Raw genomic sequence first — 23,009 nt, 5'->3', positions numbered from 1 at the left:
TGTCTTGGGCGTCCTTTAGGGCCGTGCCACCTTCCACCGGCAACGCCGTTTTCTTAGTCACCGCAGTGATTAAAGAATCCACAGTAGGCCACAGATAGGCCTCACGTTCACTTTCAGGCAAAGGATAGAGGCGGGACATAGCCCTAGCCACTTTAAGGCTCGCTTCCGGGACATCCCATTGAGCCGAAATTAAGGTGTGCATGGCATCATGCACGTGGAAGGTTCTAGGCGGGCGCTTCGTCCCCAGCATAATGGCAGAGCCAACAGGGGCTGAGGGAGAGACGTCCTCCGGAGAGGAAATCTTCAAAATGCCCATGGCCTGCACTAACAGGTTGGGCAAATCCTCTGAGCTAAAGAGCCGCGCTGCAGAGGGGTCATCCGCTCCATCCGAGCGGGGATCCGTCTCCTCCAAGGAATCCGCAAAGGACCGTTGGGAGAACTCAGATACGCTGCCCTCATCTACATCTGAGGAGACAAAGTCCTCCAAGGCCTGGGAATCAACCCGAGGGCGTTTACCTCCGGGGGCCTCAACCTCTTTACCAGACGAGGGAGCAGGGGCAGCGTTTTGCATAAGGAAGGCCTGATGCAGCAGCAAAACAAACTCGGGGAGAAACCCCCCAGACTGTGCACTTCCGCAGCCTGGGCTACAGCCCTAGACGCACCCTCAACCGGCGCTCGCAAGAGCGGGGGAGAGACATGCTGCGCATCCAAGATGGCGTCTGGCGCGACACTCCGCGAAGGAGCCGCGCGGGAAAAACGGCGCTTAACTTTAGCCGCTTTTGTGCCGTCGCCCAAATTAAGGGCGTTCATGGCATCAATGTCTCCCACCTCAAGGGCGGCCCAAGAAGAAGCCGTCCGAGCCGCGTGGCCGGCCAATATGGTGGAGGCGAGCCGCGGGGGATGGGCGTTTATGGCGGGAAAAACCGCCACACCGGAGGAAGGACCGGGACACTCATCGGTCACGAAACTGTCACCCAACAAGGGCGAATCAGACTTTAAGACCCCCGCATCCCCTCTAGAAGCGCCCAAGCGATCAGGGGAGAGACACTTTGCGTCCTCGCCCTCTGACGCCATAGGCCACGTGGAGATCAATCGGGGAACCCCCTGCCCGCTATAAAAAGGTAAAAATTACCTGCTTTCCGCTCCGAGCTGTAACGACCTGGTGTCCCAGTGAGTAGCTGCAATAAACGTTTAAATAAACGTCGAAATAAACGCCTTTAAGGACGTTCAAAATTTTTTTTTTTTTTAACGGAGCCAGCGGGAGGGGGGAGAAAAGGAGGGACCTGGCACCACCAGGTTTGCACTTGCTCAAGAAGAGCCCTCAACCCCAGGCACTCAACAAAACCTAAAAATTAGGCTTGGAGGCCTAGCCAGAGCTGCTGCTGTGTGTGACCACCCCCTGCTGAGATAGAGAACATACTGAGGAGTTTCCGGCAGCACATGACCACATATAGGGAGGCAAAAGTTTGCTCTCTATCTCCACCTGCTGGTAGATGGACACAACCCACCAGTCTATGGATTGATCAGCTTGATGATATGGAAGTAGAGTATTTGCAAAGGTTATTAAGGGCAATAGGATTACTAAATTAGCTTAAACTTTCTGTCATAGTCTATAACAGTGATGGCGAACCTTTCAGAGACCAAGTGCCCAAACAGCAACCCAAAATCTAATTATCGCAAAGTGCCAACAGGGCAATTTAACCTGAACAACAGGTGCCGGTACTCATAATGGGCAGGGTCACCACAACGACTCCACCCCTATGATAGCCACACCCCTTACACCAGCCATGGCGCATATAAAGAGCTTAGACAAGATTGGGTGGCAAAGCCGGTGGCAGGAGACTGAGATGGTGCTGGGCAGACTTATACGGTCTGTGTCAGAGCCAGTGGTGGGAGGCGGGACTGGTGGTTTGGAGGCGGGGATAGTGCTGGGCAGACTTATACGGTCTGTGCCAGAGCCGGTGGTGGAAGGCGGGACTGGTGGTTTGGAGGCGGGGATAGTGCTGGGCAGACTTATACGGTCTGTGCCAGAACCGGTGGTGGGAGGCAGGGCTGGTGGTTGGGAGGCGGAGATAGTGCTGGGCAGACTTATACGGTCTGTGCCCTGAAAAGGACAAGTACAAATCAAGGTAAGGTATACACAAAAAGTAGCACATGTGAGTTTATCTTGTTGGGCAGACTGGATGGACCGTGCAGGTCTTTTTCTGCCGTCATCTACTATGTTACTATGTATCATTGAAAATATACTAAGTATAGAAGAATAAAAACATGATTTTTTTTCATTATAAATCATTTCTGTAAGCTGTTACAGCTCCAGTATACACAGTGCAAAATAAGAAAGCAGATGTAAATTCTCAAATTGGACATATTCCAAACACTAAAATGAAAATGATTTTTTCTACCTTTGTTGTCTGGTGATTTTGTTTTTCTATCCATATTGGTCCTAGTCTCTGATTCTGCTGCTCTCTATCTGTTCTCTTAACTCCGTTTCCAGGGCTTCCCTCCCTCCCACCAGGCATCCCTCCCTCCCACCAGGCGGCACCCCTCCCACCAAGCACCAGGTGGCGGCGCTGCCCTTCCCTCCCTCCCACCCAGCACCAGGCCGTCCGAGCACCAGGTTGCCCGCCCGCCCTCCGAGCACCAGGGCCCCCCTCCAAAATTTAAAAGTCATACCTGGTCGGGGTTAAGGCGGCGTCAGCAGCGGCAGTGAAAACGCTGGCTCGGTGCGCCTTCACCCTTCCCTTCTGTCTCTCAAGCGCTGGTCCCACCCTCATTTCCTGTTTCCGCAAGGGCGGGACCAGCGCTTGAGAGACAAAAGGGAAGGCTGAAGGCGCGCCGAGCCAGCGTTTTCACTGCCGCTGCAACCCCGACCAGGTATGACAAATTTCGGAGGGGGGGCCCTGGTGCTCGGAGGGAGGGCGGGAGGCCTGATGTAGGTATGACTTTTATTCTGAGGGCGGGCTGGAACTGGCTGAGGCGACGGCGCGCGTGCCAACAGAGAGGGCTCTGCGTGTCCTCTCTGGCACGTGTGCCATAGGTTCGCCATCACTGGCCTATAACATTAACAGATAGCCTCTAGAAGGCACAGCAGGACCTAGTTTAGTTGCACCAGGCGTCGGCTGCGAAAATGAGCTGAGCCAGGCTGAGCACAAAGCAACCAGACCATGGATTTCACGAAAACCCAATGGGATTTTGTTGCCAAGTATTTCAATGCGAGAGAAAGCCAGGAGAGAAATTTGTTTTCCATTTGTGATATGATTATTCTATCAGGCCTTCTCAACCCAGTCCTCAGGACACACTAAGTCTCATTGGGTTTTCAGGAAATCCACAATGAATATGCATGAGATAGATTGGCATGCAAAGGTGGCTAGAAGAGTCACCTGGCACAACAGCAACATCCCATGGTTGCTGTGCTTACACACAAGGAGTGAGCCTGATAGGCGAGTCAAGCCAGGGTCAAAGATCCTGGTCTTGGCTATAACAGCCATAAAAGCAAAGCCACATTTTGTAGCAGAGATTACAGGGAGAGGGAATATTAAGAGAGTCTCTTGGCTTACCTACTGAACTGCAGGTGGCACAGAAAAAAGGTTAAATTTTGAGGGTCAGTAAGCCTTGGCTGTATTGTGGAGACAATACATTTGAGCTCCAGTGAGGAAGGGAAGGTGACTGCACTCACTGTGGCAGCCCTTGCTGGCTGTTGCTAGGGCTTAGTAATGAAGGATCCTTCAGGGGATCAGTGAAAGTCTGGGCAAAAATCAATATACATTCTAAACCAAGTATACCTTTACATCAGCCTTTTTCTGCTCATGTCTTTCTCCATTCTCCCTTCAGATATTTACCTTATATCCTCATCTGACCTTATTTATTTATTTATTGCATTTGTATCCCACATTTTCCCACCTATTTGCGGGCTCAGTGTGGCTTACAATAAGACCTTTCTTCCATTTGTACTTTTTGCTCGTTTGTCTCCATTCTCTTTCCATTCTCCCTTCAGATATTTACCTTATATCCTCATCTGACCTTTCTTCCCTTCATTTGTACTTCTATATGCACTCTCTCTTCATACAAGTTCAGCCTTTTGCATCCTTCCTCTTTCATCCTAATCTTGCTTCTTTAACGTCCTCTAGTTCCATCACTTTCCACCTCCAGTTCCTGCATCCTCCTCCCCAACCATGTTGAACACCTCTCTCCATCTCACCCTCCACTTATCCAGCATGTTTGCCATTCTATGCTTGTTCCTGTTCCCACTCCTTTTGATCTTTCCCAGAAACTATGGTAGGCACATGGGGGAAATGGGATACCTAGACTTTCTTGGACACTCCTTTTATAATTCATCTCCTTCTTGCAACTTGTTCTAGCATTTTCTTCCGTTTTCTGTCTCTTCCCCCTCAATACAGTCTTTGACTTTCCTCTGAGCAAATGACTCTCCTAAAATGTGGTAATACTTCTGAACCACAGCACTATTGCCAAAACTTGAATTAAAATTCACCATCTTCAATTTTCACAAATCCATTAGAACAGCAGCAGTACCACCACAAAAGAAGATACTCCACGCTTTTGAGGAGTAGTCTAGTACATAAGTACATAAGTAATGCCATACTGGGAAAAGACCAAGGGTCCATCGAGCCCAGCATCTTGTCCACGACAGCGGCCAATCCAGGCCAAGGGCACCTGGCAAGCTTCCCAAACGTACAAGTCTCTCACTAATAGGGAAGACAGGAAAGGAATCAAGCAAAAGCATTGGTGCTCAACCAGAGTTAAGGAACTTTAAAAGTCAGCATCCACAAAAATAAGTTAAGGCAGAGTCAGGTGGTAGGCTTGAGCAAGATTTGAGGAAGAGGAGATAGTGGACGCTGTGGATGGGCAGACTGAATGGGTTATTTGGCCTTTATCTGCCATCATGTTTCTATGTGTTGGCCTGCTCTGTTTGCCTATGCTGTCCATTTCTTGGTTGGCATTGTGAGAGACGTGTTTGGCTCCTAGTGTTTAACCTATGGTGCCACAATGGCCAATAATAGTCATTTTAAAGAACACTGACAACTCTTGAGAAAACAAAGCAAACTTTCATAACTAATGCTAAAAAGCAGTATTCAACTACAAGGCTGTTCAATGAGTATGCACCATATCATCAATAACCTTATTTTTCCCCATACATGCAGATCCCTAAAGGGGTATGAAGTCAGCTCTGAGCTGTTTCTCTGTCTCCATCTGCTGGCAAACACATGTAACCCATTCATCTGGGCTGGTATGGACAAAAATACTATAACCTTTGATGACTAATTTGCACCTCTAGTTACCATAGAACAGCAGCGCTCAAACCCAATGATACCTACACAATACCAAATCCTCTTTGCTAGCACACAATGCACCACTTACATGCTTATTAAGGTTTCTCATCCTCAACTGGTTCACTATGGTACTCTGCCACATACAGGCTTTTGTCAATGTTGGAGGGTATTGGTTTGATTTCTGTTCCCAGCTGCTCTTCAATACTTTTCAGGTTGAATCGATCATCATAGGTGATCAAGTTGATGGCAAGGCCAAGGTGTCCAAAACGACCTACAGAGAACAGGTGGTTATATTAAATGTCTGTATGAGAAAAAAAATAAATTTTATACCACTTGTCCATTTTAAAAGTTTAAGCACAATCTCATTACGTATTTTACTACAAGCCCTTTTCCAAGGCAAGTTACATTCAGATATTATGCATTTTCCTTGTCCTTACTGGGCTCAGGATCTAAAGTTTGTATCTGAGGCAATGGAAGATTAAATGAACTGCCCAAGGTCATAAGGTGCCACAGCAGGATATGAACTGGGCTCCTCTGGTTCTCAAGTCCACTGCTCTATTAGGCTACTCCAGATTGTATGGGACAGATTTTTCTTCAACATACCATAAAAACAAAGTTCTCACCAATTCCATGTATTTTATATTATACAAACCATAAAAGGCAGCAATCTGGTGACTCAGTGGCAGGTCTGTACACTGCCATCAGGAGGAACTTAGGTTCAACTCCTATCTCAGGTCTTTTTGCTCCCCAGGTCAGTCATGACTAGGAATGCTGCAGAGGCAGCATTTGGAGCACCTGAAAGAAGTGGGCAGGAGAGCAGAAGTATGAAGTCATCTAGTGGTCAATTTAAGGCCCATTATTACAGGATTCTGGAAAGAACGCTGGTGCATGGTCCCAGACAAAGACCATCTGCAATCATTGGACTTAAGTTAGAAGAGAACAAAAATAAAGGAAAAAAATTGCAGAGTAGCAAATATTGAAAGCTCTAGATCCCAGTTAAGCTGGAAGTCCAAAGGAGCAGGAGGAGGAGTTTAAAAGACCCATGGAAGCAAAAAGAATTTAAAAAATTGTTTAAAGTGAGTAAATGGAGAGAATCTTAATAGCATCAGCATCTGGTGGCACAGATGCAGCAACCCTCCAGTTTCCTGAAGGTCTTCTTTACAAGACACTGGAAGAGAGATTAGTGTTGAAGCACCCTAGGGACAGAGTATGCATATTTGGTCTGTTTCTTGCACCCCTCTCCATGTCTGTGCTTACTTTCTAAAAATAGAGAGGTGTGGTAGCCGTGTTAGTCCACTCTTAAAGGTTATCAATAGAAATCAAACAAAATAAAACATGGAAAAGAAAATAAGATACTTTTTATTGGACATAACTTAATACATTTCTTGATTACCTTTCAGTATTCTTACTGTGAAATCACTTCACTAGACCAGAACACTGCACCAGTGATTTCACAGTAAGAATACTGAAAGGTAATTTTAAAACAATACAGGAACGTAAGACCTTTGAAATAAGAATGATTGAATATTTTGACACCCAACAAACAGGACTTAATAAGGATCTGGGTTTTCTAACTCATCCTATATAATAATTCTCACCTCCAACAGGATGTGCTTGGGACCGTGCCTGCCGGAAGTGGTCTGCTAGGCAGGCACGCACTGACCTCAGTGACAGACAATTTGGTAAAGCAAAACAATCTGAGTGCTGGCCATTAACACACAGGGTACATAGGAGAGTTTTAAAAGACTGAAGGAACCAAAAGTGTTCGGGGGGGTGGGGGGCAAATTCTGAATGAATGAAAGAAATGAAAATTTATGAGAGGAACACAATCTGAATGCCCGGCATTTGTACACAGGGTAGATAGGACACTTTTTTTTTTTAAATGAAGGACGTGAAAGTATTACATCTTGGGGGAGGGGTGAGGAGGAAAGCGGTGGGGTATCCGGATACTGGGCGTTAGGGCCACGGGGGTACATAGACTTTTGAAAGCCTTAAGGAACCCAAAGTGTGGGAAGGAGGAGGATGAAAAGGAGGGGAGGGAACGGGGTGAGGGGCATTAGGAACAGGGGAGGGGGCCCTGTCACACACTCTCATTCTCACACACACACTGTCACACAGACAGTCTCACTCTGTCACACACCCGCACGTTCACTCTGGCTCTCTCTCTCAAACATACACACTCCCAGGAAAACCTTGCTAGCGCCCGTTTCATTCGTTCCAGAAACGGGCCTTTTTTACTAGTAAAACATAAAGCTGTAATTCTCTGTTTAGTACCCTACATAAGTACATAAGTACATAAGTAGTGCCATACTGGGAAAGACCAAAGGTCCATCTAGCCCAGCATCCTGTCACCGACAGTGGCCAATCCAGGTCAAGGGCACCTGGCACGCTCCCCAAACGTAAAAACATTCCAGACAAGTTATACCTAAAAATGCGGAATTTTTCCAAGTCCATTTAATAGCGGTCTATGGACTTGTCCTTTAGGAATCTATCTAACCCCTTTTTAAACTCCGTCAAGCTAACCGCCCGTACCACGTTCTCCGGCAACGAATTCCAGAGTCTAATTACACGTTGGGTGAAGAAAAATTTTCTCCGATTCGTTTTAAATTTACCACACTGTAGCTTCAACTCATGCCCTCTAGTCCTAGTATTTTTGGATAGCGTGAACAGTCGCTTCACATCCACCCGATCCATTCCACTCATTATTTTATACACTTCTATCATATCTCCCCTCAGCCGTCTCTTCTCCAAGCTGAAAAGCCCTAGCCTTCTCAGCCTCTCTTCATAGGAAAGTCGTCCCATCCCCACTATCATTTTCGTCACCCTTCGCTGTACCTTTTCCAATTCTACTATATCTTTTTTGAGATACGGAGACCAGTACTGAACACAATACTCCAGGTGCGGTCGCACCATGGAGCGATACAACGGCATTATAACATCCGCACACCTGGACTCCATACCCTTCCTAATAACACCCAACATTCTATTCGCTTTCCTAGCCGCAGCAGCACACTGAGCAGAAGGTTTCAGCGTATCATCGACGACGATACCCAGATCCCTTTCTTGATCCGTAACTCCTAACGCGGAACCTTGCAAGACGTAGCTATAATTCGGGTTCCTCTTACCCACATGCATCACTTTGCACTTGTCAACATTGAACTTCATCTGCCACTTGCACGCCCATTCTCCCAGTCTCGCAAGGTCCTCCTGTAATCGTTCACATTCCTCCTGCGACTTGACGACCCTGAATAATTTTGTGTCATCGGCGAATTTAATTACCTCACTAGTTATTCCCATCTCTAGGTCATTTATAAATACATTAAAAAGCAACGGACCCAGCACAGACCCCTGCGGGACCCCACTAACTACCCTCCTCCACTGAGAATACTGGCCACGCAATCCTACTCTCTGCTTCCTATCTTTCAACCAGTTCTTAATCCATAATAATACCCTACCTCCGATTCCATGACTCTGCAATTTCTTCAGGAGTCTTTCGTGCGGCACTTTGTCAAACGCCTTCTGAAAATCCAGATATATAATATCAACCGGCTCCCCATTGTCCACATGTTTGCTTACCCCCTCAAAAAAATGCATTAGATTGGTGAGGCAAGACTTCCCTTCACTAAATCCGTGCTGACTTTGTCTCATCAATCCATGTTTTTGTATATGCTCTGCAATTTTATTCTTAATAATAGCCTCCACCATCTTGCCCGGCACCGACGTCAGACTCACCGGTCTATAATTTCCCGGATCTCCTCTGGAACCCTTCTTAAAAATCGGAGTAACATTGGCTACCCTCCAGTCTTCCGGTACTACACTCGATTTTAGGGACAGATTGCATATTTCTAACAGTAGCTCCGCAAGTTCATTTTTTAGTTCTATTAATACTCTGGGATGAATACCATCAGGTCCCGGTGATTTACTACTCTTCAGCTTGCTGAACTGACCCTCCTCTCACCTACCAACACCCATTCTGTTATAATATCAATGAAATGTTTTGATGTCCCCATGCATACCCCCACCCTCCCACTCTGTCAGACAGTCAAAGTAATGCTTTGATGTTTCTCTCATACTAGTAAAAAAAGGCCCGTTTCTGAAACCAAAGAAACGGGCGCTAGCATGTGGTTTTTTTTGTGTGTGTGTGTGTGTGTGTGTGTGTATGTGTCACAGAGTTATTTTGTGTGTGTTGTGTGTGAGTGTGCGGTGTGTGTCGGGAGAAGAGCACGGTCTCGGGCCGTCGGGGGGTGATCCGGTATGTTTGGTCCATTTCAGGCCGGCTGCAGGGGAATGCTGGAACATTTATGCGCTGCAGGAATCAGCGCCGTCTTTTTCCGGGTGCTTGGGGAATCCCCGAGGTGGGAGATTGCTTGCCTGAGGCTGGGGATGGTTGGGCACGTCCTTGGCCGCTTCGGCAAAAGAGGAAGAGGAAGGGGGTGAGGAGTTACCTGCAGCCGCCTGAGAAACCATGTATTCTTTGTTTTGTATTATTAGTTTGCATTTCTGTTGAAGAAAGAGTGGATGCCTTTCGTTTTGATGGAGGTGGTGCGTCGGTGTGCGGTTGTTTCGTTAGTTTGGCAGCCAGTCTCCAGCGATTCCCTAGGCAGGGAAAGAGTACTCCTCCCCCTTCCTTGGTCGCTGTTTGCTGCTGGCTGGGTCGCGGGTAATCCTTCCAGCTGGGCCGCAGCTTGTCCTGTTCGCCCACGTCCCAGATGGTGATGGGTACGTTGTTTTCCGGCTCCTCCAACTCCATGTCAAGCGATCCCAAATATAGTCTGTGCTATAGGCCCTCTGGCACTCTTCAGTACTGGCATTAGGCATTTAAAAATTTCTCCCCCCCCCCCCCCCCCCCCCCCCCGGTCTATTTTTGCACATACCCACAGCAGGAATATTCTTCTCTCGTTCCAGCGGTGGTTCTGTGCTCTCCGTGCTGCACTGATAATGAGCCATTCTGCTGGGGAATGCTCCTCCCTTATTATCACGTAGTTTCCTCTGATTGGTCCGTCTTACGCTGCCTAGTGTTGCCTGGGAACAGTGTTTTGATGGTCCTTTGTGTTTCAGAATGTTGAGGGTGTTTTTTCTGATTGGTCCGTCATGTGAGGGCGGGGCAGAGAGACATGGTCAGTGTTGTGGCTTCACCACCATGAATCCATGAACCCTTCAGTGAGTGACTGAGTGACTTCAGAACGTTGTCTTCAGAATGTTGAGGGTGAGTTTTATTATACTATCTGCTACCTCATTTGCTTATTTCTGATCTGAGGAAGAAGGGCAACCTTCGAAAGCTAATCAAGAAATGTATTAAGTTATGTCCAATAAAAAAGGTATCATCTTATTTTCTTTTCCATGTTTTATTTTGATTGATTTCTATTGATAACCTTTCTAAAAATAGAAAGTATGCTTGGGTTGGGTGCAGGCGGGTTGAAACCACGAACTCGCTGATTGTGGGAGATGAAGTTTTGCTGCTGTTTTACATGAAGTTGGTGAACACTGGTGAGAATATGACTAATGGGTGCCACTGATACTTTAAAACTAAAATGCTACTAATACAACAAACTGTCATGAACATTCAAGCTGTTATAACACAGGAGTATTATATGATTCTGTATCTTAAGTTATGTATCCAGGTACAGCCTATATCCCAAATTTGAAAACCAGTGGAAAATTGTTTTCTGTACTGCAAATTACCTACAGCTAATTATCAGTAATGATTTTATTTAAATCCATAAAAATGTGGCTGGGCAATACAGTGACATGTATCTTTAGATATACCTTCCTGCAAAATCTAGATTCATACCTGATCTGCCAATGCGATGAAGATAGGTCTCCGCCAGCTTTGGAAAGTCAAAGTTGATCACTACGTTCACAGCTTGGATGTCAATACCTCGCGTAAACAAATCTGAAGGACACAGCAACATAACACATTTAGGAAAATACTGCCCCTACTGTCTCTGGATTCAAAACCAATATTTGTTTTTCCTATTTACACAAAAATTACAATTGCAAACATGCTCAGGAAAATTTAGAGATAAACAAAAAAGTCACTTGCCTATGTTTGATGTGGCCCCTTCTCTTTCATCGCTCACTATCCCCACTGTCCCTCTTGTTCCCTTCACTCAATTAACATCGTTTTGTCCTCAACTCAAAACAAGCTATTCTAGACCTAGTCCCAAGTGGAGCCCATGATCTGGTGTGGGAAGGAATGGTTCTGGGGACACTTGATAACAGTGATCATATGATCAGATTTGATATTAGCTTTGGAGTATACACAGGAAACCCAATATGTTAGCGTTTAACTTTCAAAAAGGGGACTATGACAAAATGAGAAGAACAGTGGAAAAAAAAGAGGAGCAGATGCGAGGGTCAAATTTACATTGGGCGTATATGCTGTTCAAAAATACCATCCTGGAAGCCCAAGCCAAATATATTCCGCATATTAAAAAAGGAGGAAGGAAGACAAAATGACAGCAGACATGGTTAAAAACTGAAGTGAAGGAAGCTATTAGAGCTAAAAGAAAATCCTTCCGAAAATGAAAGAAGGAACCAACTGAAAATAAGAAACAGCATAAGGAATGTCAAGTCAAATGCAAAGTTCTAAGGAAGGCAAAGAAGGACTTTGAAAAAAAGATTGCGTTGAAGGCAACACACATATAGCAAAAATATTTTTAGGTTTATTAAAAGAAGCCGGCAAAAGAATCGGTTGGACCGCTAGATGGCCGAGGGGTAAAAGGGGCAATCAAGGAAGACAAAGCAATAGCAGAGAGATTAAACTAATTCTTTGCTTCAGTCTTCACCGAGAAAGATTTGGGAGAGATACCTGTGCCAGAAAATGTATTCAAAGCTGACAAGTCGGAGCAACTAAATGAAATCTCTATAAACCTGGAGGATGTAATGGGGCAATCTGTCAACTTGAAGAGTAGCAAATCTCCTGGGACCAGATGGTATGCATCCCAGAGTACTGATAGAATTGAAAAATGAACTTGCGGAACTATTGTTAGTAATATGTAATTTACCTTTAAAATCGAGCATGGTACCAGAAGACTGGAGGGTGGCCAACGTAATGCCAATTTTTAAAAAGGTCCCAGAGGAGATCCGGGAAATTATAGACCGGTAAAACTGAAGTCGGTGCCAGGCAAAATAGTAGAGACTACTACAAAGAACAAAATTACACAACATATTCAAAAGCATGGATTAATGCGACAAAGCCAACATGGATTTAGTGAAGGGAAATCGTGCCTCACCAATCTATTACATTTCTTTGAAGGGGTGAACAAACATGTGGATAAACGGGAGCCAGTTGATATTATGTATCTGGATTTTCAAAAGGCGTTTGACAAAGTACCTCATGACAGCCTCCAGAGAAACTGGAGAGTCATGGGATAGGAGGTAGTGTCCTATTGTGGATTAAAAACTGGTTAAGAGATAGAAAACAGAGAGCAGGGCTAAATGGTCAGTATTCTCAATGGAGAAGGGTAGTTAGTGGGGTTCTCCAGGGTTCTGTGCTGGGACCGCTGCTTTTAAACATATTTATAAATGACCTAGAGATGAGTAACTAGTGAGGTAATTAAATTTGCTGACGACACAAAGTTATTCAAAGTTGTTAAATCACAAGAGGATTGTGAAAAATTACAAGAGGACCTTATGAGACTGGGAGACTGGGCCTCTAAATGGCAGATGACATTTAATGTAAGCAAGTGCAAAGTGATGCATGTGGGAAAGAGGAACCCGAATTATAGCTACGTAATGCAAGGCTCCACGTTAGGAGTCACCAATCAAGAAAGGGTTCTAGGTGTCATAAATGATATGTTGAAACCTTCTGCTCAGTGTGCTGCTGCGGCTAAGGAAGCAAATAGAATGTTAGGTATTAGGAAAGGCATGGAAAACAAAAATGAGGACGTTATAATGCCTTTGTATCGCACCATGGTGCAACCGCACCTCGAATATTGTATTCAATTCTGGTCACCGCATCTCAAAAAAGATATAGTGGAATTAGAAAAGGTGCAGAGAAGGGCAACAAAAATGATAAAGGGGATGGGACAACTTCCCTATGAGGAAAGGCTAAAGCGGCTAGGGCTCTTCAGCTTGGAGAAAAGGCGGCTGAGGGGAAATAAGATAGAGGTCTATAAAATAATGAGTGGAGTTGAACGGGTAGATATGAAGCATCTGTTTACTCTTTCCAAAAATACTAGGACTAAGGGGCATTCAATGAAGCTACAAAGTAGTAAATTTAAAACTAATCAGAGAAAATGTTTTTTCACTCAACGTGTATTTAAACTCTGGAATTCATTGCCAGAGAATGTGGTAAAGGTGGTTAGCTTAACAGGGTTTTTAAAAGGTTGGGACGGCTTCCTAAGGAAAAGTCCATAGACCATTATTAAAATGGACTAGGGGAAAATCCACTGCTTATTTCTGGGATAAGCAGCATAAAATGTTCTGTACTTTTTTGGGATCTTGCCAGGTATTTGTGACCTGGATTGGCCACTGTTGGAAAACAGGATGCTGGGATTGATGGACCTTTGGTCTGTCCCAGCATGGCAATACTTATGTACACGACATCGTGCATTTTACTTTGTTGATCTAGCCCTTTGGAACTCTCTGCTCCTCACTATATGTGCTGAATCTTCTCGAAAGATATTTAAATCTGAGCTTAAGTCCTGGCTGTTCCAACAAGCTTTTTTCCATAACTTGAATTAAGCATTTGTTTCACTGTGTGAATTTTTTTTTTTTTTTTAGCCTGCTCTTCTTTCCTTTCCTATTTAAACTTGTAGTTCTTTTCCCATGTTATACGTTTTATTTTTAAAATTTGATCTATACACTAGCAAAGGAGTTATAGTAAGTCTAAATAAATAAACCTGGGGAGTGCTGCTAGAAAAGGTTTGTCTTTTTTTTTTTGTGTGGATGATACTAAACTGGCAACAGTTGACAAGACATCCTGAAAGTATGGAAAACATGACCTGTGGGGTACCACAAGGATTGATACTGGTCACCTATTCTGCTCAATATCTACTTCAAGCCACTTTGGTCAAAGGACACTCAGTTCTACATCTACACAGATGAGGTGAAGCTACTCATACCCATTGAACCTGATTTACCTACAGCACTGAATAAACTGGTTATCTGTCTAACATCAATTCAAGAATGGGATTAACACAACAATCTTTGCCTGAACCCAAGTAAAACCGAGCTTCTTTGGGTCCCTAACACAAGTGGATTCATACCCAACATCAAAATGTTTTGGGAAGTACATACTCCCCCTCGAATCACAAGTCAGGAACCTTGGAATACAGTTAGATTCAACACTTACTCTGATTCCTCAAAGCCAAGAAAACTTCAAGAGCTGCTTCTACTATTTGTGACAGCTACGCTGCCTCTCTCCTTACATCAAGAAGGTAAATCTTATCCCAGTTGTGCATTCCACAACAACATCAAGACCGTCAGACCATTGTATAGTGTATTGCAGTAATCCAAAGGCCTGCACCAGATCCAACTGATTTAGAATGCTGCTGCAAAACTCATAGAAGGTGGGATTAAAAACTGGTTGAAAGATAGGAAACAGAGATAAGGGTTAAAAGGTCAATATTCGCAATGGAGAAGGGTAGTTAGTGGAGTCCCTCAGGGATTTGTGCTGGGACCTCTGCTTTTTAACATATTCATAAATAACCTAGAGATGGGGGTAACTAGTGAGGTAATCAAATTTGCTGATGACAAAGTTATTCAAAGTCATGAAATAGCGGGAAGATTGTGAAAAATTACAAGAGGACCTTACGAGACTGGGCGTCTAAATGGCAGATGGCGTTTAATGTGAACAAGTGCAAAGTGATACATGTGGGAAAGAGGAACCCAAACTATGAACTAAGTCATGAGATTCAGCGTTAGGAGTCACGGTCCAAGAAAGGGATGTAGGTGTCATCGTTGATACGTTGAAACCTTCTGCCCAATGTGCTGCTATGGCTAGGAAAGCAAATAGAATGTTGGGTATTATTAGGAAAGGGATGGAAAACAAAAATGAGGATATTATTCTGCCGTTGTATCGCTCCATGGTGCGACCGTACCTCGAGTACTGTGTTCAATTCTGGTCGCCGCACCTCAAAAAAGATACAGTGGAATTAGAAAAGGTGCAGGGAAGGGTGACAAAGATGATACAGGGGGTGGAACAACTTCCCTATGAGGAAAGGCTGAAGAGGCTGGGGCTCTTCACTTGGAGAAAAGGCGGCTGAGGTGAGATATGATAGAGGTCTATAAGATAATGAGTGGAATGGAACGGGTCGATGTGGAGCGTCTGTTTACACTTTCCAAAAATACTAAGACAAGGGGGCATGCAATGAAGCTGCAGTGTAGTAAATTTAAAACGAATCGGAGTGGTGCAAGCAGGCCCAGGCCACGCTTGGCCATATGTTTTGGTTCTGCCCACACACGCTGCAACTGTGGACCCAAATTTTGGGCGAAGTCAAGAGATATTGGGGACGCACAATACAGAGACACCCAATGCTATTGTTTGGTGAATATAAATGTATTAAGCCAACACTGCCAGGATTCCTGGCCTTTCTGCGGAGAGCAATCTTGATGGGAAAGAGAGTTATCTTGCTGCACTGGCGGGATGTCAGGGCTCCTGCTGTACGAACCTGAAGAATACAAATGATAGAACTACTAAAGATGGAGAGGTGCGGACTATTGGACTTATCCTCAGGTGAAGGGCTGAGATTTCAGAGGACATGGGCGAATTTCTGGGACACACTGCAACCATTAGCGAGGAGTCGAATCTTAAACTGATTTATCAGAGTTCTTATCATAGTTATAATTGCTAATAAGATCATGTATGTTGTGGGAGGGGAGGAGACTAGCGAGAGGGGATAAATAAAATCTAGAACATAATCCAATTTATGAATGTGATGAAGGCAATTGACATTCAGATTGTTACTTTGCAGTGTTATTTGTAAGTTACCTTTTCTGTCAATAAACAGAATTAAATATAAAACGAATCGGAGGAAATTTTTCTTCACTCAACGTGTAGTTAGACTCTGGAATTCGCTGCCGGAAAAAGTGGTTAAGGCGGTTGACTTAGCGGACTTTAAAAAAAGGTTTGGACGGCTTCCTGGAGGAAAAGGCCATAGAATGTTATTGAATGGACGTGGGAATAATCCACTATTTCTGGGATGGGCGGGACAAATTGTTCTTTTGGTCGCTGTCGGAGACAGGGTGCTGGGCTCGATGGACCCTTGGTCTGTCCTGGCATGGCAATGCTTTTATGTACTTAAGGTTGCAAGCGACGTGACCACATCACACCATTTTTACCCAAACTTCGTTGGCTAACAGTATAATACAGGACTAAATTTAAAACTATGTCTGATCTCAAGGCCCTTAAAGGAAATGGCCCCAAGTACCTGAAGAATAGGATGATCCACTACACACTGCCAAGGACACTTAGGCCCAGATGCACTAAACTTTAACGACCCTTTAACGAAGAAATTTTCAACCGTAGCATGCATTAAAGGCCACTTTCTGACGACGCTAGCAGCTAACGAAAACGGAATGCAAACAAGTCACTTCCAATTGTAATGTGGACAATTCGGAATGCACTAACCATACCGACAATTGCACCGAATCAGTTATCGCGATATATTTAACGTGAAGTCAGACCTGTCGTTAAGGCCTGAGCTGTCATACAGACAATGCTTGCCGCTTCTCCCTGCAGCATAAAAATCCAAGCTGGCATGTTTGAAAATATAAAATAACCCACACAAACACGTGGCTCCCCGCTTCCCCCTGCTTAAAATATAAAATCAAACCAAAAATAAAATAAGGATCGGGAGGGGGCAACGGCGCTCATCAGGAGCGTCCTGTATGGATGGCCTTGCCCCCCCCCCTCCCGAGGTCACCGGTGCTCCCTGCTTCCCCCTGTATTAACAGAAATCAAAAGTTTAGCAGCCCCGGCCCCCCTCCCTCCTGTCTCTCTCTCCTTCTCCCACAGCTCCGCTTCCCGCCATCCTCCGCCCCCGTGCCCTGCCCCCCTGAGGTCATCGCCGCCGCTCCCCCCCTCCGCCTTACCGGGCCCACGCAGTGCCTCTCACCTCTGTGTGAAGGCGCTGCACGGACAAGATCATCTGATGGCTGCGAGTCTTCAGGAGGACGTCTCTCCTTCCCTGACCTGGGCCCGCCCCCTTCTGACGTAAGTAACTTATGTATGTTACTTACGTCAGAAGGGGGCGGGCCCAGGTCAGGGAAGGAGAGTCGTCCTCCTGAAGACTCCCAGCCATCAGATGATCATCTTGCCCATGCAGCGCCTTCACACAGAGGTGAGAGGCGCTGCGCGGGCCCGGTAAGGCGGAGGAGGGGACCGGTGGAGGGGGGAGCAACGACGACGACCTCAGGGAGGTGGAGCTGTGGGAGAAGGCGAAAGTGAGAGACAGGAAGGGAGGGGGCCAGAGCTGCTAAACGTTTGATTTTTGTTAATACAGGGGGAAGCGGGGAGCAGCAGCGACCTCGGGGGGGGGGGGGGGGGGGGGGGGGGGGGAGGCCGTCCATACAGGATGCTCTTGACAAGAGCCTTTGCCCCCTCCCGATCCTTTTTTTATTTCTGATTTGATTTTATATTTTAAGCAGGGGGAAGCGGGGAGCCACGTGTGTTTTTTTTATTTTTGGTGGCTGTTTTGACGTTTGTGGCATGTGCAGAGCAGCCAGCATAACGCTTGGCTGCTCTGCGCATGCTTTAGGGGCCAATTACCGACGGGGATTACAACAGTTTAACGAATCTGTAATGAATTGTACTTTACAATACCGCACCGAACATGTGCGACTTGTTTTTTTGGAGCATTCTTCGTTTTTTCAAATTCAGTATGGTTGATGCATCTGGGCATTAAGGTCCATCACTAACCACACCCTCTCCAAAAAACACTACACAATGTGATACCCGCAAACGAGCCTTCTCCAGAGTAACCCCCACACTCTGGAATGCACCACCTGAAAGCTTAACACAAGATTATCTCTACTTCAGGAAGCAGGTGAAAGTTTGGCTCGTCAACCAGACCTTTAATGGAAGAAGTAACTTGTTACTCTCACTCACACACACACAAGGAGAGACACGGGCTGCACACACTGCAGCAGGACATGTTTATCCACTCCTACCCTAGCTGAGATATTTAACCATCTCTCTGACTTAATATGCACCTTTCGTTAAATTAGTCACCTTATTTTCTAACTTCTCTTACTCTTCTTACCTATCTATATGTTCCATCTTTGCCTATACCCTACACTGTCAATTAAAATGTTCTATTACATATTATGTTAACATTGTAAGTAGTATACTATGCCATACTTTGTATCTGAATATTTTTTCTGCTGTAATTGCATATTGCTCGTTTGATTTATTCTTACAGTACACTGCCTTGAGCAAATCCCTTTAAAAAGGCAGTAAATAAATCCTAACAAACATGAAGCGGGGAGGTCACATGATGCCGAGCTGAAGAGTGGGCGCGTGTGAAGCGTGCTCCTGCCTATACAGGTTAATCCCCCCCCCCCAGACCTGTTTATTGACTTTCTCCTAACATATGCGGAAAGCCTCTGGACTGGTATTTCCGAGCCACCTGAATTACTTGCCTCCATGATGTCTAGTATAACGCCAAGGAAATTATCAGACCGTGGTCAAGCTGGAGACAAAATGGTGGAGGCTGAACAAACAGGCGGGCCCTCGGTGAGCTCAGTATGGGCCGCAGAGGTGGCGGCAGAGCTGAAGGTTATTCTGGAAGACTCCATGGACATTCCAAAAGATAGCAGACAAAATAGACTTGATAGGAACTCGGGTGGAAACTAAGCATACGGATTTACAAGCTTACCAACAGCGATTATCCACAGTGGAAGACAGACTCCGGTAACAGTAAACAGGGCAGAGTGAACTTAGAGCAGTGATAGCAAAGCTTGAAGAAAAAAATCGAAGATCTTGAAAATCGCTTGAGAAGGAACAACCTGTGATTCGTGGCCCTCCCTGAGTCCATCAGTGAAGTAGATTTGAGGCAGTTCTTGGAAGACTGGCTTCTGAAGGTCCTAAAACTATTGCAGCAGGCGGGCCCCTTAAGAGTGGAGAGAGCCCACCGCTTGGGAATATTAAAATTATCTGAGACAAGGCCGCGTATGGTGATCTGCAAATTATTGAATTATGCTCAAACAGGAAATACTGAGGGCTACAAGAGCAGCGGTGGACTTACAATACGACAATAAAATTCTATGTTTCCAGGATTTCTCAGCCTCAGTAGCAACCAAACACAATGTCTGTGCCGTTATACAAGAAAAAGGTGCCCTTCGCACTGCTGTATCCAGCGCGATTGAGGATTACAAATGGAGAGAAACCTCTTTTTTTTTTCAAGACACCGAGGAGGCAATGATATATACAAGGAACACGATGAATCTGGAAGAAGGGTTGGGCACATAACCTGGAGGCAGACATTGCGCAAGAAATTTAAAAACCATGGCTACTCTATGTTCTAGATCAACAATGTGGCGGCACAAATGATTCATCTGAAGCGCCATGGAGGTCCATCGATTCTATGTTTTGGACCAATGATTGCTGACTATCCATGAGACCTTATGGGGGGTTAAGTTTCATTTGATATGCATGTAGGAGAATAACTTTGCAAACTGGTGATTATAGAATAACCGATAGTAATTCCGTTGATGAGATCGTGCATTATGGAGAACGCGGGGTGTTACACTGTCAAAGTCCTGGCAAGGGTGCCTCAGGGGAGGTATGGGGGGAGTACTCTTCACAGTGACTGGGGCCTCGGTAGGCCAATATAAGTTGGGAACAAGAGTTCTAATGGGGAGTTTTGGAAGTTCAGGAAGAGGGGTTGGAGAGGGGGAGGGTTGGAGGGATGAAGGGAGATGGGGGGGGGGGGTTGAATGGGTTTTTGCTTAATATCAGTTTGTTTTTGTTTTTAGTTTGGTATAATTTAATTTATCTTTTTAATTGTTTAGAATGTATTGATTTGGCTCTTCAGTCTCTGCGTCGAGGAGAGATAGGTTATGAGACACTGGGAGGGGGCTGGTGGCTGGGACAGCCTCCCTTCTATTTCACACACAAGTGGTTCTTATTGGTAATGCAATTCAGGAATTTGGGATGACGCCCCTGAAGGTCATAACTTGGAATGTAGGAGGGGTGACCTCGCCAATTAAGCGACAAAAGTTTTTTTTACAGGCATTAAACAGTGAGCCGATGTGGTGATGCTCCAGGAAACTCGCTTATCCTAACATAAAAAGTTTCAGAGATGGTGGATAGGGGAAGTAGTGGAATCCCCAGCTGAGTATAGTAAGGCAGGGGTACTGATTTTGTTTAGCAAGGGTTTGGACATACAGATACATCGGGTCATACAGGGCGAGAGAGGCCGGTATGTTGTGGTACTGCTCACCTTGGCAGGACAGCAACTTCTACTATGTAACTTATGCCCCCAATGTATATGCTCATGGAGTTTTCAGGCAACTGAGAGGGCTCTTATCACCTCTGCAAAGAGATAATTTGATATTGGGAGGGGACTTCAATATAGTGCTTGATCCGCAGATGGATAAATCCAATCCACCGCCATCTGCGCGTACGGATATGTCCATTGGGCTACCCATGTTATGTCAAGTGTTAGATACCTTGGATGTCTGGCGGGTTCTACATCCAGGAGGGAGACACTATACCCATCTGTCCCGGGCACATTCCATACAGTCTAGAATTGACTATTTGTTAACCTCAAGGGCATTGTTCACTAAAATAACTAAGGCCGAGATAGGCCCTTATGGAGTGTCCGATCATGCAATGGTGTGGCTCCAGATGCAGATTGGAGGGAGGAGAGGGGGAGCTGGAGGCTTCCTTCAGAACTGTACACAGATCAATACTATTGTTCATTTATATGTAACAAATGGGAGTATCAAACCTTTAATCAAGATTACATGAGCAAACCAATATTATACTGGGAAGCAGCAAAGGCGATTATAAGGGGAAAGACTATATCATATGTTAACCATAAACGAAAGATGAAACATAGTAACATAGTAGATGATGGCAGAAAAAGACCTGCACAGTCCATCTAGTCTGCCCAACAATTTAAACTCATATGTGCTACTTTATGTGTATACCTGACCTTGATTTGTTTCTGCCATTTTCAGGGCACAGACCGTAGAAGTCTGCCCAGAACAAAGATAGACAAATTTTGTGATTAGAACAAGCTCTTAAAGGGGACAGAAGGCTATTTGGGAAGTCACACAGGATTCAGCATAAGGAAGCCTTATTGGCCACACAGGAAGAGCTAAATGAACTCCTCCATCAGCGAGCAGTTAAATCCATTATTATAAATTTCAATTATTCTTACATGGAAATAAGAGTGGAAAGCTATTGTCCTATTTGGTACGAGTTAAGTCAGGTCCTAAGAAGATAATTCAGCTTAAGAACTCCCTTGGACATCTGGTCCATTCGGACGAGGATATCAATACAGTGTTCAGACATTACTATGAAGAGTTATATGGAGAATCAGAGGCCACACCATTACTGGGATCGATGTACTTAAATACTTTAGGTTTACAGAAGGTTAGCCCCTCTCATAAAAAGATTCTCAATGGTCCTTTTACTTTAGAGGAGATTCAGGCAGCTTTACAAACATGCAAACTGGGAAAGGCCCTGGGGCCTGATGGATTTACGGCAGAATTCTATAAGCATATGGTGGCAGAGGTGGGGCCCACATTGGAACTTGTGTTTGGAGAGGTGATGGAGAAGGGGCAACTCCCCAGTTCCCTCCAGATGGCAGTATTATTAAAACCTGGGATGAGCCCACTGGATCCATCCTCATATCGCCCATTTCCTTGTTGAACTTCAAGGAAAAGCTAATTGCGAAAGTATTGGCGAATCGGCTAGCCCACATACTATCTCACTTGGTTGATGTGGCCCAGGTAGGATTTGTGCGAGGCCGCACAGCCATTCAAAATATTAGAACTACAAGCCGTTAGGCCCGTTACAACAGGCAACATTTCTGTTGTGTGTAATGTAATAGATATGGGTACAAAGTGACCACAGAAGTACCAATCCTGGAAACAGGATTTTTTTGGACATATACCCCTGAACCTGACCGTATGTAATGTAATGAAATAGCCAAATGGGCAATATGTTTTATTTCTGAAATGTAGAGAGAGACATAGAAGTGTGTGTGTGTGTGAAAGAGAGAGTGAGACTGTCTCCTCTGTCCCCTGCACCCCCTCCAGCCACCCAGCGATTCTCCTCTGTCCCCTGCCCCCCCTCTCCAGCTACCCAGCGATTCTCCTCTGTCCCCTGCCCCCCCTCTCCAGCTACCCAAAAATTCTCTTTTCTCCACTACCCCACCTCTCCAGCGATTCTCCTCTCTCCCCTGTCCCCCCCTCCAGGCACCCAGCGATTCTCCTGTCCCCTGCCCCCCTCTCCAGGCCCCCAGCGATTCTTCTCTGCCCCCAGCCCCCCCCCCCTCCAGCCACTCAGCAATTGTGCTCTATCCCCTGCCCCTCCTCTCCAGCCACCCAGCGATTCTCCTCTCTCCCCCGCTCCCCCCAGGCACCCAGCGATTCTCCTCTGTCCCCTGCCCCCCCTGTAGCCACCCAGCGATTCTCTTCTCCCCCCCCCCCCCCCCAGGCACACACCGATTCTCCGTCGCTTTCCCGAGCTTGCCTCTTTCTTTATGGCCTGCCCGCTGCCCCAGCCGAACAGCTGATCCACGCCGGTCCGCTCCCTGCTCT

At 45.6% G+C, this 23,009-nt stretch overlaps 1 protein-coding gene across 4 annotated transcripts in view; it reads right to left on the bottom strand.

Annotated features, from left to right (window-relative positions):
* Positions 1-23,009, bottom strand: part of DDX6 (DEAD-box helicase 6) — a 143,276-nt gene that overhangs the window by 25,915 nt on the left and 94,352 nt on the right. For all 4 annotated transcript variants that reach the window (XM_030220455.1, XM_030220454.1, XM_030220456.1 and 1 more), the window contains exons 12-13: positions 11,080-11,181; positions 5,377-5,559 (exon numbers count right to left, since the gene is read on the bottom strand). In XM_030220455.1, the coding sequence (XP_030076315.1) occupies positions 5,384-5,559; positions 11,080-11,181 (278 nt within the window). In that variant the 3' untranslated portion in view covers positions 5,377-5,383. The remainder of the gene's footprint in view (positions 1-5,376; positions 5,560-11,079; positions 11,182-23,009) is intronic.

This window comes from Microcaecilia unicolor, chromosome 12 (genome assembly GCF_901765095.1).
Source record: "Microcaecilia unicolor chromosome 12, aMicUni1.1, whole genome shotgun sequence".
In the NCBI taxonomy this organism is placed as follows: domain Eukaryota; kingdom Metazoa; phylum Chordata; class Amphibia; order Gymnophiona; family Siphonopidae; genus Microcaecilia; species Microcaecilia unicolor.
The sequence above is the reverse complement of the archived record's forward strand: the minus strand, read 5'-3'. Positions and strand labels throughout refer to the sequence as shown.